The sequence below is a fragment of the Chlorocebus sabaeus genome, chromosome 13 (genome assembly GCF_047675955.1).
Source record: "Chlorocebus sabaeus isolate Y175 chromosome 13, mChlSab1.0.hap1, whole genome shotgun sequence".
NCBI classification, from domain to species: Eukaryota; Metazoa; Chordata; class Mammalia; order Primates; family Cercopithecidae; genus Chlorocebus; species Chlorocebus sabaeus.
The window spans coordinates 53403361-53424034 of NC_132916.1; the positions used below are offsets into that span (position 1 = coordinate 53403361).

The window sequence follows — 20674 nt, forward strand, 5'->3', positions numbered from 1 at the left end:
TTGAGTTAATTTTTGTATATAGTGACACATAGGGTCCAGTTTTATTCTTCCGCATAGTGCTAGCCAGTCATTAAATAGGGAGTCCTTTCCCCATTGCTTATTTGTATTGACTTTGTCTAAGATTAGTTATAGGAATATGGATTTATCTTTGCATTCTCTATTTTGTCTCATTGCCTTATGTGCCAATTTTATACCATTACCATGCTTTTTTGATTACTATAGCCTCATAGTCTCAGAGCATAGTGTGAAGTCAGGTAATGTGATGCCCCCAGCATTGATCTTTTTGCTTAGAATCTTTTTCTTTGGCTATTTGGGCTCTTTTTTGTTTCCATATTAATTTTAGAATTGTTTTTTCTAATTCTGTGAAAAATGACATTGGAAATTTGATAGGGATTCCATTGAATCTGTAGATACTTTTGGGTAGCATAGTCATTTTAAAGATATTGATTCTTTCTATCCATGAGCGTGGAATGTTTTTCCACTTGTCCATATCATTTATGATTTCTTTCATCAGTGTTTTGAAGAAATCATAATCAATTCCTGGTAGAGATCTTTTACCTCCTTGGTTAAATGTATTCCTAGGTATTTCACTTTTAATCGTTATTTTCTTATGTATGTCTAAATTTTAATCACAGAAAATTTATGGTGTAATCCTATCTTAATTAGATGAATGGTGTCCTTTGTTGGGGATTTAATAAAATCTAATACTGCTTAGCTGGACCAAGTGGCTAAGATGACATTTGTGTCCATAGTGGACCTTGTAGCCCTTCTTTTATTTGGGGTATCTACTACACAGAGAAAACTTTGGTATTCTATAAACATGCCTAAAATCCATTGAAGTATGTATGGTTAGCTCTGTTTATTTTCTCTTTGGTTAAAATAAAAATATGTAACATTTTCACTGTAATCTATTTGGAAGGAAGACAGTAAACAATTTAAAAAATTAATTCCACAGAGAAACATGTACTACCTTTTCTGATTAAAGAAAGAAAAAAAAGAAGAAAAGAGCCCATAGCAGCTCAGAAGCCTCCAAAAATACTGTTTTATTTTGGAAGCTGAAAAGGGCATATCTAACTAACAGTACAAGACAAACTGAAAGTCCTATAAACAGGAATAGAATACATGCTCTCTTTGGTTTTGTTTGCTTCTGAACAACTAGATTCAACATTATTTTTACCCCCCATCTCTTATGCATTGTTGTTTCAGGACAGCTATGATTCAAACTGGGCTGATTTTCCAGATCTATTAAACCCTTCATCTGCATTGTGGATCAAATACATTAACTTGCTGTCTGCAGTGCACAGCGGGAAATCATTCTCTTCCACATTTTGCTTTGTGCCATTTTTGTTTTATACCAATATGCTCTGACACACCCACATAGCTCAAGATTTCAGCAGTCAAGTGTCTCCTTTTCTTCCTTGATAGGTCTTAGAACATTTTAAATTGGTGTATTCTCTTTTGTCTTTTAAGTATTGAATCATTTGCAAACATCTCTGCTTGCATGAATATTTTTCAAAATGCTCCATAGACCTAGAAGCTGAAATGGAACGTTAGAATCATTCAAACACAAATTTTGATTTTATTCCTTTGAGAGGTGATAGGTGCTTGGCATGAACTAGCAGGAGAAATATTGTCTACCAAGAGTAAGATGAGAGAGAGAGGAAGAGAGAGAGACAGAGGCAGAGAGAAAGAATGAGAATCTGCCGTGTATTCTTGTAAACAATATATGATATCTTAGAGGTTACTTTAAAATTAATATATTGAAGTGAATTGTTTCATTGACTGAATGGCTTTTCCATAGAAAGACTCCAGCTATCATCAGTTATCAGTTACATTATTGGTGGTCTTTACAAACTTGACTATAAATGTTGAGACATTATTTGAGAAATACATACACATGTATGTGTATGTGTGTATATAAGTATCTATTGGTATCTCTGCATGTTAGTTAAAAATATAATAATATGCCAGGTACAAACAATGAAGACAACTACTCCACAATATTCATTTAGTTTGATATTTAAGCTGATAAAACAAGAAAATATATTTTTAAAATTTTGTGCTAGACTACATTAGAAAGATTTTCTTTAAAGATGTGAGCTTTATAGAGGTCATTTTAAAATGATGATTTATCAAATTTTACGCAGTTAATGATAGTGAAAATAAAGAGCACATTGAAAAATAACTAGATGGACATTTTCACTGTGAAACAGAATTCCTGAAGTGATGCTATGTTCACTTCTGATCATGGTCATTGTATAACCATTGAGTCTTTGTGTAATTGCTGTGAGTAGTGTCACTACCATTTTCCCTTCACATTTTTTCTATAGATATTTAAATGAAGCAACTGTATACATATTTATTCATTTTGTCAGTTATAATCAAGTTATTCTCTCTTAATCTTTCTAGCTTCACTCTGTGTGTGTGTGTCTGTGAGTGTGTACATAACATGTGATATTTATTTCCATCTTCCTTCTTGATCACAAGCAACAGAAACCACCAATACTATTTTACTTAAGCTGAAATACATTTGAAATATATCATATAACTTGCAGAGTTGATGGGAAAATTTGAAAACCAGGGTGAGAAGATGACAGACATCAAGGTCATCCCTAGGTTTTGATACGTGTACAGAATAGTCATTGCTTACTGCTGCCGCCATCACTACTTCCTCTTTCATTCCTCTGATATGACTATCTCTGCCACTATCCTTATCTGATTTTCCTTATCTCTCTAGTCTGTGCTTCACATCCTCAAGAGTCAAATTCCTAGGCCAAAGTCACGTGCACATGCCCTAATTGCTATAGGATAGGGAGAAAAAAAGTCTCCTGTATTTACGCTTCCTTGGCAGGAGGCAGGACACTGCATACCCTCAATAGTAAACACAATGCCAATTGCTCAAGAAAAGAAATGGAGGATGAATGTTGGACAGTCAAGAAATGATTAAGGTCTGCCACATTTTTCATACAGGTTGGCTTTCTCTTTGAATATTTTCACTTAGCTAGTGTACCAAAACAGTTCTACATTTCCACCAAATTAAGGGTCTGATTAGTTTAATGGCCTTCATTTGCCATAATTTTCTCAAGAAAGATTATACAGTGCATGAACTTATTCTCATTCAGCAAATTTAAATTTGAGTGGCAATATATTCCAGCTAGTGTTATCCATGCCCTCAGTAATTTTATAGACTAGAGAGCCACTGTAAAAAATATTAAAGTTACAGTATGGTGAGGGTTCTACTAAATATCAACTAAGTAGTATATGGACACCGAGAAAGAAACAGAAAATTCTGTGGGGCAAAGTCAGAAAACACTTTCATAGAGCAGGGAATATTTGAGCTAGGTCATGAAAGATGACCATGCAACAAAAAAGGAGAATATTCTTTGTTGAAGAGACAAGATAATGTCATCACAAAGCATTTTCAAAATGCCTACTATATTTGTAAATAGGAAGATATCAGTTCACTAGATGTATAAGAAGGCATGAAGGAGGATAGCAACAGATGAGTTCAGACAGGTAGAAGGGGGGGCCTGATTATAAATGCTGAGATCACCAAAGAGTTTGTCTACTACACTACAGGTGGTAGGCAACTCAGAAAAGTCTTTAAACAAGGAAGTAAGTTTTGGGGAAGATAATTTCAACAATGGGGAAGATTAATGGGAGTGGAGTCATGCAGGAAGACTGGGAAGGACAGTGGTGCGCAACCTTTTTGACGCCAGGGACCATTTTTGTGGAAGACAATTTTTCCATTGACAGGGGTAGGGGCAGATGGTTTCAGGATGAAACTGTTCCACCTCAGATCATCAGGCACTAGATTCTTCTAAGTAGCTCATAACCTAGATTCCTCGCATGCACAGTTCACAATACAGTTCATGCTCCTGTGAGAGTCTAATGCTGTTGTTTATTTGATAGGAGGCAGAGCTCAGATAGTAATGCTTGTTTGCCAGCCACTCACCTCCTGCTGTGCGGCCCTGTTCCTAACAGGCCACAGGCTGGTACTGGTCCATAGCCTGGGGGTTGGGGACCCTGGGTTAGGATGCTACTATAATAAATGTAAAGTAAGGTTAGGATATCTGAATATAAACGTTGATGTGTGTGTGGTAGGGGAGTGGTGTGTGTAGCTGAATTTGAGGTAGAGACAAAAAGTAATTAAACTGGAAGCAGAAATCTTAGAATGGGGAAAAGTAAGACATACTTGTTCACAAAGTATCTTTTAACATTTTCTGGTTTCTGTGGAGTCACATTTTATTAATGCTGGTTGATGTTTATCTACCTAGAAAGAATGACAGAAATTTCAGGAACAAAGATGACTGTGAATTAGGTACCAATATTTTTGTGGACAGTCTTCATGAAGTCAGCCAATAATGGAGATGAGTATGTGGAAAGGGTGGATTATTTTGACTTTTCGAAAAGAAGTTATTGGGCAAGCATGATGGCTCATGCCTGTAATCTCAACAGTTTGGAAGGTGGAAGTGGGAGGATCACTTGAGGCCAGGAGTTTGAGATCAACTTGGGCAACAGAGCAAGATCCATCTTTACAATAATTTTTTTAAAAAATAGAAATTAGTTGGATATGATGACTTTCACCTGTAGTTCTAGCTACTTCGGATGCTCAGGCAAGAGGATCACTTGAGCCTAGGAGGTAGAGGCTTCAGTGAGCCATGATCATGCCACTGCACTCCAGCCTGGGCAACAGAGTGAGATCCTGTCTTAAAAAAATTAAACAAATGAAAAGAAATGAAGCTATTGAGTGACAATGAAAGAAACTGATTTGTAAGTGGCCTTCAGGAAGCAGAAGGAGGCTACTTGTTTTTCCCCAGTGATTTTATGAATCCATTGAGGAGATCTGCAGAAGTGGTGTCACTGCCAGAGGAAACCAAGGCTTCACTTGCAAAGAGGAGTACTTTCTTAAAATTGAGAAATTTGGAAATATATCATAGAACTTGTAAAGCTGTGATGAAAGTTGGCCCATGAGTGTGTTTATAGAAGGTAGAACTAGATGGCATAAGACTCAGGAATGATGCAGGAGTTGATAAATGTTTTGGTTTAGAGTAGGAAAGAGAGTGAAACACAGTAGATCTTTAACAATAAAATTTTCACTCATTTGGAATCTTGGAAACTGTGTTTGAAAACCAGCTGTGCCATTTAAATTCTGGGCATTTGTTTCTTCATTTGTAAAATTCAAGTTTGAACTAGGCTTCTTTGAACTAAATTCTTCTTGCCACCAGACAACATCCTTCTTCTTCATCACCTAGAGGAACTTTGCCTGCCTGAAGCCTAAGGAAGTAGCCTTCCCTATGCCACACAGCAGACCCCTTAATGGTTCAGTGAATTTCTCATTGACTTGTATAGTGCTTCAAAAGAAAACACTTATGCATTAGACATGATTCTAAGTCCAAGTTCTTCATTTATATGAGATTAAAGAACTGGAAAACTGTACAAGAGAAATAGTCACCTGCTGATTGCAGGCCTGTAGGTTTCTTGGAAAAACTCAGCAATTTTGTTCCTCCAGGACTATCTTTTTGCTCAGTTCCTCTGATTCTGAAGGAAGTTGAAAAGATAGTTTTCCTTTGCTGTATCCAACATCCTTTTCTACAGTTGATTTAAGAAATGTCTATCTAACTTTATATTGATACTGATATTGAAAATACATAAAATCCAATGAATGAGATAAATCTTACATTTGTGTCATATTTCTATAGATTTTTTTTGACCAACATTTTATTTTGAAAATTTTCATGCACATGGTAAGGTTGAAAGAATCATACAGTGAAACACTACGTACTCGAAATATAGATTCTAAAATTAGGCCAAGTATAGTGGCTCATGCCTGTAATCCCAGTGATTAGGGAGGCTGAGGTGGGAGAATTGCCTGAGGGCGGGAGTTTGAGACCAGCACAGGCAACATAGTGAGACCATGTCTCTACCAAAAAAAAAAAAAAAAAAAAAAAAGTGAGCCCAGCACAGTGCTGCATGCCTGTAGTTATAGCTACTCAGGAAGCTGAGGCAGGAGGATTGCTTGAGCCCGGGAGTTCAAGGTTACAGTGAAGTATTATAATCATGCCATTCCACTCCAGCCTGGGCAACAGAATGAGACCCTGTCTCAAAAAATAATAATAGTTAATGCCAGGTGCGGTGACTCATGCCTGTAATCCTAACACTTTAGGAGTCTGAGACAGGCGAATCAGTTGAAGTCAGGCCAATAGGGCAAAACCCCGTCTCTACTAAAAATACAAAAAATAGCTGGGTGTGGTGGCAGGTGCCTGCAATATCAGCTACTCGGGAGGCTGAGGCAGGAGAATCACTTGAACCTGAGAGGTGGAGGTTGCAGTGAGTTGAGATCGTACAGCTGCACTCCAGCCTGGGCGACAGAGCAAGACTCTATGTCAATAATAATAATAATAATAATAATAATAATGATAAATTAACATGTGGCTATATTTGCTTTATCACACATCTATCCATCTGAGCATATCTACCCATAAATCCATTTTATCTTTTAATATACTGCAAACCTCATTCCTATACACATGATCATGAATATCGTTAACTGGAGTTAAATACTGCTATATTTCTTTTCAAGCTCAAATTTATCTACATTGAAATGCATAAATTATCACCCAGTGTAACATTCACTCACTGAATGTAATATTTAATTAACAAATACATACACCATTATAATACAAACTGCTACCAAGAATATTATCATCATCCCAGAAATTTTCTTTATGCCCCTTCCCAGTCAGACTCTGCCCCCAAGTCCCCAAAGGCAACCATTTTTCTTATTTTATTTTCCCAAAAGATTAGGTATGTTTAAAAAGATCATATAAATGAATAATAGAGTATCCACTCTTTGGTGTAAACTTCTATTATGTGGCATAATCCTTTTTGGAGTCATCAGCGTTGTTGTGTGTATCAGTAATTTGTTCCATTTTTATGTTGAATAGTATTTCATTGTTTAAATACACCACAGTTTTTGTATCATTTCTCCCATTTCATGGAAACCTAAGGTGTTTACAGGTTTGGCTATTATGATAAAAACTTCTATGAACATTTTTGTTTAGGTCTTTTTATGGACATGTAGTGTCGTTTATCTTGGATATGTACCTAACAGGAGAAAATGTGAAGGGCTTTTGTATTTATTAAAAACTACCTGTTTTCTAAAAAGGTTATGCTAATTTACATTCCCAATAGCAATACAGCAGACTTTCAGTTCTTCCACAAACTTTTTAATATTTGGTGTTGTCAATCTCTTTAATATAATGCCATTTAATCTAAAACATGAGAACTTTGCCAATATATAGGTCCAGTTACCGTGATCTCTTACCCACCATTTCTTCATTATAGTTGTCATATATATTCTATTTACAAACATAGGCAAGGATGTGATTTTTGCCTTAAATATTAACATGCATTTAAAAGAATTTAAGAGGGAAAAAGTCTATTGACTTCAAGTGTACTTATACTTTCTTTTATCATCTCCAATTTTCTATTAATCACATATAGTGGATTTTTTTAAATTCTAGATACTGTGTTACATTTTTCAGTTACAGAATTCAATATTGAATTGAAAAATATTCAATATTTTTTGTTGTTACTATTTCTTTTTTGGTACAATAATTTTGTGTATGTGTGTGTGTCCTTGAGTATAGTTTAAAAGCTGCTTGAAGATGCTTGTTTGCTTATTCCAACATCTGGTTGATCTCAGTATAGTCTCCATTGCTTGGTTTTTCTCATAAGTATGAGTTACTTTGTATTGCTTCCTTATATGTCTAGGGTTTTTTTATTTTTTATTTTTTATTTATTTATTTATTTTTTTAAATTGCCACCTGGATGTCATCAATAGTATATTGTAGAAACTCTGGGTTTTGTTATGTTCCTCTGAAGAGCACTCACTCATTCTTTTTTGTTGTTGCATCAGTTGGTTAACTTAACTGGGACCAAACTTTTTACTTTCCTGTAGAGTGCAGGACCTAAAATCTCTGTTCAGTTTTTCAGTCCTAGTTGGGCTACTTGGAATCTGCCTAGGGCATGTGTAGGTATGGCATCATTGAGCAATTTGGACAGAGTTTATGCACAGATTGAGGCTCCCTTTCTGTGGCCCTCTCGTTACAGCTGCTGTGGCTATTTTTAGTTTTGTTGACTAGTTCTTCAAGCCAGTAAAACTGTGGGTTTCTATCTGAGTTTTAGCCATCCAGTGCCTTTTCCTTCTAAGTATTCATAGCCCTCCTGGCTTACCTGTTCTTGGGTGCACTCCAGGTATCTGGTGTTTGCTGTGTATATATATATATACATATATGTGTGTGTGTATATACATAGGATATACACAGGATTTATAGCTGTTATCTATGGGAGCTTTGCTCCAATAAAAGCTACTTCACAATTATTAAAAGTAGAACCTCCATAAGTAGATTTAAAATGCTTCTGCCATTTGAAACCAAAAAGTGGGATTTTGAGAATGTAGATCATCAAAATCATGCCAACATGTATGAACATACTACATTATTTGAGAAAGCAAATACAGTATAAACACATCCAAATAAAAACAGTGGAAATTGGGTGATTTTTTTCAAATATTTGCCATATTGTAGCAGAATTTCAATTTTTCACATGATATAGTTAGCCCTTTTCTAGATATTCTGTTACCACATATATATATATATATACACGCTATAGAACAGAATATATTATTCTATATATTATATGAATAGTCTAATCTCTAATAAAATATTTAGTATAAACAGAATATTGTTTGATTTTTTTGTTCAGACATTGTTCCTTATAACCAGAACTCCAACTAATTTAGTCTAGTGCTATGCAGAAAAAAAATGTCAATCATAGTTGTATGGATAATGATCACTGGCTTTTATGTCATTAACATTACAGGACCTTAAATTGAGTTAAGAAGCTGTAAGTCAATACTCTCTAAAGGTTCATCAGTTATTTATAGTTCATTTACACTCCTAATGTTTACATAATCTTAACCAAGTAACACATATTGAATATGGAAATAAATATTGCCCTGGTGCTTTTGAATGGGAATAAGTAGGCACTGCATAATAGATTTAACATATAATGAAAATGGGTTGCAATCTATAATAAGACATGCTGAAGATTCAATAAAGGCTCAGATATTGATTCATTCTTCAAACTGGTCATTAGCAACTAACTGGAGACCTTCACTGACCAATATGCTTAACTTTTTAAAAATCAACAGCAAAATAGCTGATGAAATTTCATAAAGCAACTGTTCCCTGACCATAAAACAAGGCAATTAAATTGTGCAAAGGTTAATTTTTGAGCACATAATCAACAACTGTAATAGAAACAAATCAAAGACAAGAACTGAAAGATCCTAAATGTGAATTTTATTAGTATCTTTAGTTTTATGGTTAGAAAACTCTATGAAGCAATGATGGATTGGTGAGGGATAAGTTACTTATTTTATTAAAGATTTAAATAAGCTTTGCCAAGGACCAGATTTTGGTTTTACTTTAGGCCCTGACAAGAAGTCTTGTATGCTTTTTAAAGAGCTCTCTTGAAATCATAGTTATCAGTCTTACTAATTCATAACTTTGTGCATATCGTTTATCTTCTCTGAGCTGCACTTCCTTCATTTATAAAGTGGAATTAATAAAATTTATACAATGGGTTATATGGGAATTAAATAATATGAATAATATAGAATAGCTTCAGAATCAATGTTTCTTCTACTCTGATTTGCTTTGTAGCTGTATGATTTTGCTCTCTTTAATTATTTAATTATGTGGGATAATTGGCATATAATCCAATTCTATATTTTCTGAACATACAACATGAAGAAAATACTTTTTCCCTGGTCTGTTCTCTTCCTCCCATGATTGCTCAGGCCTGGGAAAGTACAGGTCTTACCTGCTCCAATCAGGTCTTTCAAGGCTCACCAAAGCAGGGCACGGGGAGTCTTACCCATACCTGCAAAACAGGACTGAGGCCATGGTCAGGGTCAAAACTAGTCAGTGCTGAGGGAGGAGGCAAAAATTCAAGAGAAAAACTGACAATGCGCTGGTGAAGTTTTAGAAATGTTAGCACCTGCCTGTGATGACTTTTGTGTAAGTACGCTGGCTGTCTTTGAAGGGGGCAGATGGAGCTAGACTACTTAAACTCATCATATAAGCCAGCAAGAGAAGTATAATTTTATAGATTCCCAGCATGTCTCTTCATTCTTACTACCTATTTTTCTATACTGTAAATTAAATTTTAAAGAACTGGAGAAAAATCCACTAAAACAAATTACTAACAGTGACAAATAAGCAGTGGTTTATGTTAATATGTAAGTGCACCATTGTATTAGTTCATTCTCATGCTGCTAATAAAGACATACACGAGACTGGAGAATTTATAGAGAAAAATAGATTTAATAGACTCACATTTCCACATGGCTGGGGAGGCCTCACAATCATGGTGGAAGGCAAAGAAGTAGCAAAGGCAGGTCTTCTTGCATGGTGGCAGGCAAGAGAGCATGTGCAGGGGCATGGCCCTTTATAAAATTGCCAGATATCATGAGAATTATTTACTAGCACGAGAACAGCATGAGAAAACCCTGCCCCCATGATTCAAATATCTCCCATCGTGTCCCTCCCACAACACATGGGGATTATGGAAGCTATAATTCAAGATGAGATTTGGGTAGGGACACAGCCAAACCATATCAACCATTATGTATATTCAGTGTGTAACCTATCTGTATCTGTATATATATCCGCATCTATATCCAGAAAATTACATAATCTTGTATGTTGAACAATTACAGATTCAAGTACTCTGACTCACTCATCATTCACATAAGCTTTCAGCATAGAGACCATACTCATATGCCATTCCCTCTGCCTGATATGTTTGGTTTTACTTTCTTCATTTTCCCTAACAGATAAACTTCTATTTCTCCTTGAAAATTCAGCTCAAGATTACTTCCCATGATAAGCCCATCTTAGTAATAGTTTTATTTTCAGATCCTTTACTGTCTGGCATGATACGTGCTCGAAACATATTTGATGAAAGAATAGTTGTACAGTTAAATGCAAAATGGTGATGAATGACAAAAGAGACAGATATACAGACAAACTTTATTTATTTAATCATATATCATTTATTTACCTAGAAAATAAAATGTCTAAGATAGATAACGGCGTGGAGACCATCTAATTATTTTTAAATTAGATGGTCTGATAAACTTCACAAAATTGTTAACCTGATAAACTTCACAAAATTGTTAGACAGTTTTCACTAAGCCTTCTATCATGGAAAAGATAAAAAGAAAAAAGGTAAAAACTTTTATATGGTACTCTACTTTTTGCAAAACATTACATTTTCTAATGAAATAAATAATAGTTTATGAATGTTTAATATTTCTGTAACCAAATATTACATTAGCTTTCCTTACATCACATTGACAGACTGTTTCACTGTGTTGGGGCCAGAGAGCACAGAGATGAGGGGGGGAATAAATTTATCAGGAACAATAAATGAGATAGTGATTAAGTGAAAAAGTAGGTACCATTGGCAAATCAGGAAAAATTGGGAACCTCAACTTTCAGCTGGAGAAAAACACAAGGCAGGAGGCCAAATGAGAGCTGGGGGGCACTATCTTGGAGGAGCAGAATCAAGGGATTTTAAAGATGTATGTATGGGTAGGGAGAAAAGAAAGAAGAGATTGTTTGTGTGCATCTCTTCGGGAGATCTTAAGCATGACTGAGACAAGAACTGAGCTGTCACTTGATCTTTTGAATTCATTTTCCTATGGAATTTTTTACAGTGATTACCATAAAGATTTAAACTATTTATAATTTCCATTTTTACTGTACTATTATCTTTAAAGAACTCATAATAATCAATACATACAAGTCTAATAATCAAATATTATAAAAATTTTCCTAATTTACTTTCTTTTTTAATTTTTTGTTTCTTTCAATTCCAAGGCCAACCAGGTCCGCGAGGTAGCACTAGATCTATGTTGGTTTCATACAACATTGTAGATGCCATTCAGTGGAGTGATTAAGAGGATAGACTCTGGAGCCAGATTGCTTTGGTTCAAATCATAGCTCTGCTACTTGCTAGCTGTAATCATGGGCGAGTTACTTAACACCTCTGTGCCTTCTTAATAAAATAGAGATAATAGTGGTATGAAGCTCATGTGGATGTTTCGTGTAGCAAATCAGTTCATGCAGAAAAATAATGTAGGAACAGTGTCTGACAATAGTGCCCGGCACATTGCAAACATTCAACGATGCTGGCTATTATGATTATAATTATTATTATTATATGCAGATGATACAGACAAACATTTTTGAGTCCAATATTTATAATCTAATTATTCATTTATTTTACAAATACATTGAGTGTCTACTCTGTCCCTACTATGTGCCAAGCTTTGAGGATAAGGCAGAAAACACAAATTCAAGATCTAGGGATCTCAGTAAAATATCAAGTCATGAGATTTAGTCGGGAAAGTTATTTCTCTTTCTTTCTTTCTTTTTTCTTTCTTTCTTTCTTTCTTTTTCTCTTTCTTTCTTTCCTTCCTTCCTTCCTTCCTTCCTTCCTCCTTCCTTCCTCCCTTCCTTCCCTTCCTTCCCTCCCTTCCTCCCTTCCTTCTCTCTCTCTCTCTCTCTCTCTCTCTTTCTGTTTTTCTTGACAGAGTCTTACTCTGTCTCCCAGTCTGGAGTGCAGTGATGTGATCTCAGCTCACTGCAACCTCCATCCCCGGGGCTCAAGCAGTTCTCCTGCCTCAACTTTCTGAGTAGCTGGGATTACATTACAGTAGCCCACCACCATGCCCTGCTAATTTTTGTACTTTTAGTAGAGACAGGGTTTCACCATGTTGGCCAGGCTGGTCTTGAACTCCTGACCTCAAGTGATCCACCCACCTCAGCCTCCCAAAGTGCTGGGATTACAAGCATGAGTCACCATGCCCGGCGAGGAATGACTTTCTATCAGAAGTTGAATTGATATTGACCTATTTGGCACATATATAGAGCTGAAACAACCTAGATGATCAGCATGTTTTCTCCATAAATAGAATCAAATTATCTGTAATCTCAAATGTACCTTCTCCAAGAACAGATTTTTCAGTTAAAGAGTGGCTTTTGATGAGTGATTTTGCTATACTGTTATTGAAAAAGGGTCTATAATATGCAAATGCTAGACATGTATGAAGCACAATTGACATTAAGTTACAGGAAGAAAAGAGACTGAATTTGGTTCTCAGAGGGAATAAAAAAATCTCCCTAGCCCTACACTTGCATGGACCTCTGAGATTGTATCTACAAAAGTCAAAAACTTCTATTCTATCTAAGACATAATTACTGGTGTATGATCATGGACTACTATAATGGCTTGTTTCTGGCAATATACTGCTTTATAATATTGCTGGATAGCATGGAAAGCAGTAAGAAATGGTTTTCCAAAATAAACATTCTCTATCTTCTCTAGTCTGGGGATAAAGAAGTTTTACTAATTATTTACACCAAAGGATAATTGGAGCATGAAATGACCATAAAAAATATTTGCATAGTTGTGAAGAAACATCAACATGCAATTATGTCTTAATACTAGATATAAAATATATGAAATGGAAGATGGAAGACTTAGTGAGATCTTTTACCAATAACTTCAACAGAAGATTTGTTTTTTAGAATGTGTCCTAGAAACAGGACCTTCTTTCTAGCTAAATAATAGAGATGAAAAATTAAAAAGAGTCTTAAAATCCATACTTAAGACCCAGAAAGAAAAATAATATTCTTTTGATAACACATAGTATTTATGTAGTATACTGAATTGTCAGGTATTTATCATTAATTATCTCATGTTGAGTTACTTTAATGCTCTGAAAAATATTTTATCTCAATTGCTTTTAAAATGCATCAAAATTATAACTTTGTTTCTGGTCTACTCACCTTCATTTGTCCGTCTTTTTCAGGTTTATTCCCTGCTGTCCTGAATCTTGCTTCTAATGCTCTTATCACAACCAATGCAACATGTGGAGAAAAGGGACCTGAAATGTACTGCAAATTGGTGGAACATGTCCCTGGGCAGCCTGTGAGAAACCCCCAGTGTCGAATCTGCAATCAAAACAGCAGCAATCCAAACCGTATGTATTTTAGTGTGTATTTGTGTGGCAGTGGGTAGGATCTATAACTGTGAGATGTTGAGGCCAAGTTGCATTAAATTCAAGGGTTTGTAATCCTAAGAATTCCTAGAATTCTTTTTTCCACTAAGAGCTTCTTCCTGGCCCCTCTCTGTCATTCAGCAAACATTATCAGACTTCCTTCTATGTACTAAGTACGGTGATTGGTGATGATTCGCCAGCTGAAGGCCTGGGGCAGTCATTGGGTTTACTAACTCCAGATACCAGAGTGGTTTCTGAGGACATGGTTATTAACTCAGGCTGTCGTCATTCATTGGTAACTTATGTGCCAGGTATTATACCTGAGATCCAGGAGGAATAAGGTAGGGTATGGTCTTTGAGCTACTGATATATAGTGTGGTAAGTACAAAGGAAAGAATGAGCACAGGGTTCTGCAGAATAGAGAGGATGGCCACAAAATCAGTCTTGGTGTAAGTAAAGGCTTGCTAGAAGGAGTGATGTGCAAGCTGATAACCAAGGACATGAGATAAACAAGGGTATGAGATAAACAGGTAAAGAGGTGAGGCAGGGGAAGAGGAAAAGTCATGCCGGGAAGAGAAATCAGAATTAGACAGAAAATCCTGATTACTCAGGGAGCTACAAGTAGTTAGGAATGACTAGAACTGAAAGTGCCAAAGGGCAGAGAGTAGAGATGAGACTAGAGCAGAAGGCTGGAGCCGGATTATGAAGGCATTTAACAGCACAGGAGAGGTGATTTAGGGAGAGGCACCATGCGAAGCCCTCTTTCCGGCCTCTATGAACCACAATGATACCTCAGACTTATTGATGTATTTATTTAATAGGCCTTTGAACGCCTCCTATTAGCAATGCATTGTATTGGAGCATAATGTTAAATTACACATAACCGCTGATTCAGAGGACCTAGAGGGGAAATAGAGGCAAAAGAAAAGTAAATTTGGTGATAAAGGAACATGAATGCTCCATGTAGATGCTAAGGTCATCTAAAGATTCCTGATTAAGAAATCTTTATATATCTCTATCTCTATCTGTATCTATCTTTCTGACATGCCTTCTTCTCTTCTCCTCCCTTACCTCTCTCTCTCTCTCTGTGTGTGTGTGTGTGTGTGTGTGTGTGTATATATATATAAAATATGCATAAAATAATATAGAAGGTGGCTATATACTTATATGTAATCTACATAAAGGTAAATATGTATCTTATTTATATTATTTTTATTTATATTATTTTTAATAAACAGATATATTTTGTTTTTATTTTGTTTTTGAGGCAGAGTCTCACTCTGTGACTCAGGCTGGAGTGCAGTGGTGCGATCTCAGCTCACTGCAACCGCCACCTCCTGGGTTCAAGCGATTCTCCTGCCTCAGCCTCCTGAGTAGCTAGGATTACAGGCATGTGACACCACGCCTGGCTATTTTTTTGTATTTTAAGTAGAGATGGGATTTTGCCATGTTGGCCAGGCTGATCTCAAACTCCTGACCTCAAGTGATCCACCCACCTGAGCATCCCAATAGATATATTTTTTGTTAATATTATTTTATATATAATATATAAAAAGGTAGATACATATATATATATATATGTAGAAAGAGAGAGAAAGGAGGTTAATAAAGTGAATACTTAATGTCAAGTGAGGTGAACTATGATGTGAGTAAAGCTTCACAGTTATATTATTTTAAAATTTACTCAGTATTTCTTCTTCTTCTTCTTTTTTTTTTTTTTTTTTGAGACGAAGTCTTGCTCTGTCACCCAGGCTGGAGGGCAGTGGCGCGATCTGGGCTCACTGCAAGCTCTGCCTCCTGGGTTCACACCATTCTCCTGCCTCAGCCTCCCCAGCAGCTAGGACTACAGGCACCCACCACCACGCCCGGCTAAGTTTTTTTTTTTATTTTTTATTTTTAGTAGAGACGGCGTTTCACCGTGTTAGCCAAGATGGTCTCGATCTCCTGACCTCGTGATCTGCCCGCCTCGGCCTCCCAAAGTGCTGGGATAACAGGCGTGAGCCACCGCGCCCGGCCTCTTCTCTATCTTTTTTAATAGACCTTATTTTTAGAGCAGTTTGAGATTCACACCAAAATTAAAAGTACAGAAATTCCCCATATATCCCCCGCCCCAAAACATGTGTGGACTTCTCCATTACCAATATCCCCCTCTAGGGTGCTACATTTGTTACAGTCCATGAACCTACATTGACAACAGCATCACCAAGTTCATAGACTGCATTAGGGTTTACTCTTGGTGTTCTACATTTTATGGGTTTGGACAAACTTATAATGATATATATCTACCATTAGAGTATCACACAAAGTAGTTTCATCGCTCTTTTTTTTTAATTACAAAATGTATGAGAGCTTTTTCTCACAATTTACATTTTTTATCCCAAAAAGAAAAGTGAAAGGCATTGTGCCTTTTTTCTTGGAGCTGGTTAAAGAGAGCCATGCATAGTTCCCTCATTATATAATTTAGGAATGCAGAAAACATTACTATATTTGAGCAATTGAGACGTGTGATTAAAATTACTGGTCATATATATCACGGAATATTAGAAAACATATTAAGACACCAAAGAAGGCAACCACCAGAAACCTTTCCTATTAATGATTCTGGTTCATTTCCTTCTTTTTAATTTTTTTTTTGGTTTTGTTTTGTTTTGAGACAGAGTTTTGCTCTTGTTGCTCAGGCTGGAGTGCAATGGCACGACCTCGGCTCACCACGACCTCCGGCTCCCGGGTTCAAGAGATTCTCCTGCCTCAGCCTCCTCAGAAGCTGGGATTACAGGCATGCGCCATCATGCCCGGCTAATTTTGTATTTTTAGTAGAGATGAGGTTTCTCCATGTTGGTTAGGCTGGTCCTGAACTCCGGACCTCAGTTGATCCACCTGCCTCGGCCTCCCAAAGTGCTGGGATTACAGGCATGAGCCACTGTGCCTGGCCGACTCTGGTGAATTTCTGGGATGTAAGTTGTTATGGTATGTGTGTAGGAGTGGGGAGTATCATTGTATACCCATGTGTTTGCTAGCTCTTGTATAGAATGTCAGAGGAAAGGATCTATGTCAGAGCCCTTTGCTTTTATGTAAAAGCCAAGGGAGTTCAGGTAAATGGAGTCAAGCAAGGCAATAAAGGGAAACAGATTTCAAGGAAAAAAATCAGGAAAATGAGGCATTAGGTATGTGATGAAGGAAAGAATATTCAGGAAGAAAAAGTAACAGTTTTAAATGCTTCCAAGATAATTGAGTAAGAAAAGCATGAAATAGGTTTCCCTTGCTTTTGACAACATGGCCATCCATTGATCACCTTTCTAAAGTACTCAGCAGATTTATGGTGGCAAGAGGCACACTTAAGAGGTAATAAATGAATGATGAAGAAGAGGGGAATATAGAAATATTCTCTCAAGTATCCTTGATGTGAAAGAGAATGAAGGACAGAGGAGGTTGTGGAGTTGCAAAGATTTTCAAAGATAACAGACATTTGAGCTGGTTTAGATGCTTAGGAGGAAGGGCAGGGAAGTTGAAGACCAAGTAGTAGTGGGGATGATATCTCTCTAGAAGTAAAAACATATGGGTCCTTAAGAATAGTAAAAAACCTTATATTATAAGATACATACTTTTACCTCACCAAATAAGAAAGAAGGAAGAATGAATAGCAGCACACAGCAGAAAGTATTGGGAGAAATTTCTTATTTGATGATCTTGATTTCTTCATTAAGATGTAAATCTGGGTTACCTGCTGAGGAAAGAAGCAAACATTTAGATTATGAGCCTCTCAGGGGAATAGGAGGGGATCACTGAGCCATAATCGGAATAAAGTGGCAATTCCATATGGAGTAAAATAAAGAATCGAACGTGTGGACTGATACTCTTGGAGCAATACAGGGAAAGTAGAATGGAAGGAGAAGATGGCAAGAAAATTGAAGAAAAGGCCAGAAAGTAAATGAATTGATGGATTATTAGTTTCAGGTTCATTAGGCAAGACGTAAAGTCTGATGGAGGGAAACCACCATTGGTTCAGGGACTGGTGGCCTTGAAAATTTCGTGGAGAATGTGAGAAAGCCCAGGGGCATGAACGGAGTTGTGGGGAGGAGGTGCGAGTGTGTAGATGTGTGTCTAGGATGGGCTGTGCAGACAGGGAGGATTAGAGAGATAAAATATGTAAAACCATAAATGTGTGTATATGTACGCAGGTATATAAATATATTTATTAAATATTTAATTTGACATGAAATATATGATGTGTTATATAATATACTTATATAATTATATTAAATAAATTTATATAAATAGTATATGTACATATATAAGTATATTATATATAAAATAATATATACATATGTGTATATAATATTTACACCAGAAAGGCAAGAAATAAGAAAATGTATCCAATCATAAAAATGGGATGGAGGAATGATACAAAGATTGGGGTAGAAAATAATTGGGATCTCCACTCAATTATTTTTATTCTTGGTTGGAAAAATGGATGAGATGCATTTGTTAAATTGAGTCCAAGAGCTATTCTGTCTCTCACCCTCTTGAAAGTTCTACATTCAGAGTATCTTTTATCTCATGGAAGATATATATATTCAGCCAATACTATCCATGTTTTCACACTGAAACCAAAAATGAATACATGATTTCAGTAAAGCAAGATTACCTGTAGTGTTTTTTAAACCCATCACAGTCTGGATTTACTTTATTATTATTACTATTATTGTTATTATTATTGTTATTATTTGAGATGGAGTCTCTCACTCTGTTGCCCAGGCTGGAGCGCAGTGGTGCGATCTCAGCTCACTGCAACCTCCACCTCCTAGGTTCAAGTCATTCTCAAGCCTCAGCCTCCTGAGTAGCTGGGACTACAGGCATGTATGCCACCGCATTTGGCTAATTTTTTTGTATTTTTAGTAGAGATGGGGTTTCACCATGTTGGCCAGGCTGGTCTTGAACTCCCGACCTCATGTGATCTGCCTGCCTTGGCCTCCCAAAGTGCTAGGATTACAGGCGTGAGTCACCATGCCCGGCCTGCATGATTATTTTTAAATGACCAGATTCATTCCACATTTCCAGATTATGCTTTAGTACTAGAAATTTAGAAAGAATAAAACCCCACAAGAATAAAAATCTAGCAATCAACTGCATGAATATATGTTAATAAAAGTTGGATCAACAGGTGATAAAATTCCACAAATTCAGTGAACTCTGAGAATAAATATGGAAGGTCCGCAGTGAATTACCCTGCAAAGAAAACGAACCTTGAACTTTCTGACTGTTAATAGACTTTGCTTCCCAATTAAAAACTAGCAGTTTGAAAGGTTTACTTCATCAATGATTCCCTATCCAGTTTTCAGATGCAGTTAGCCCTTGGATTGACTTGCATATTTATCCTTGTTGAGGATGTTATACATTTCTATCTCCTTTTAAATAAGGGAACTATGCCAACAATTCATCAGTATTTGCAAATTAATTATGATTAAACTTTCATAATAGGGATTATGGTTAATTGTTGATTCATCTCCCAGTCCTCCTTTTTGTGACTAATTCTCTTATCAATTTGACCTGAGGTGGCAGATATCAAAATTTCCAATTAGACAACTTCTCTCACAATTACCTAAGAGCCATGAATTTGATTTAGAAATGGGGTTGTACATGTGTGTTTTTCTATCATGTATTAAACCCACAATCTGTAAAAAAAATTTAGACGGATGTTTGGGAAATGTTTTCTGTGATATTTATTTTTCTTCAGAGGCAGTACCAACAATATTTCATTTATGGTTTGCATTCCCAATATGCCAATTTCAGCACCCCCTTATGTCACCAGGGTCATTTGTTTGGTATTTAGTTATGCTTCTGGTATTTGCTGTCATCATAGAGACCTGACATCTTCCCTAGCTTCAAAAGAACAATTTAACTAACGCTAACATTTAAATATATTCAGAAATTTTGCTTTTCATTAATGAGACAGGAAGCCTCATCTCTGTGGACTGCTAACATGATGATTTGGTGGAAAATAAAGTCCAGCCAGCTGTTAAGTTGAATTTAAAAATTTACTAATAACAGTGGAATATTTTTGCCCTGTCCTGTCCAGTCATATTAAGATTTGCAATATGAATATCCATATCTGGAATAGGACTATCATACCATAAATAGCTCAAAACATAGCCTGTATGTTTTCAGTAAATATTATGGCAGTTTATTATATATCAATTATAAACTAATATATAATACAAATCTTCACAAATCTGAAAATGCCAAATTTAGTGAATATTCAGCTTTTTTATTTTTAAGTGGAGTCTCACTCTGTCACCCAGGCTGGAGTGCAATGGCGTGATCTCATCTCACTACAATCTCTACCTCCCGGGTTCAAGTGATTTTCCTGTTTCAGCCTCCCAAGTAGCTGGGAATACAGGCGCCTGCCACCACGCCTGTGCTAATTTTTTTTTTTAAGGTTGGGATTTCACTGTGTTGACCAGGCTGGTCTTGAACTCCTGACGTCAGGTGACCTGCCCACCTCAGCCTCCCAAAGTGCTGGGATTACAGGCGTGA

The 20674-nt window shown here is 36.3% G+C and overlaps 1 protein-coding gene across 2 annotated transcripts in view; it reads left to right on the forward strand.

The window, feature by feature from the left end:
• The window catches only part of LAMA2 (laminin subunit alpha 2), a 621494-nt gene that overhangs the window by 146813 nt on the left and 454007 nt on the right, over positions 1-20674 (forward strand). For both annotated transcript variants that reach the window (XM_073022454.1, XM_073022455.1), the window contains exon 2: positions 13952-14122. In XM_073022454.1, the coding sequence (XP_072878555.1) occupies positions 13952-14122 (171 nt within the window). The remainder of the gene's footprint in view (positions 1-13951; positions 14123-20674) is intronic.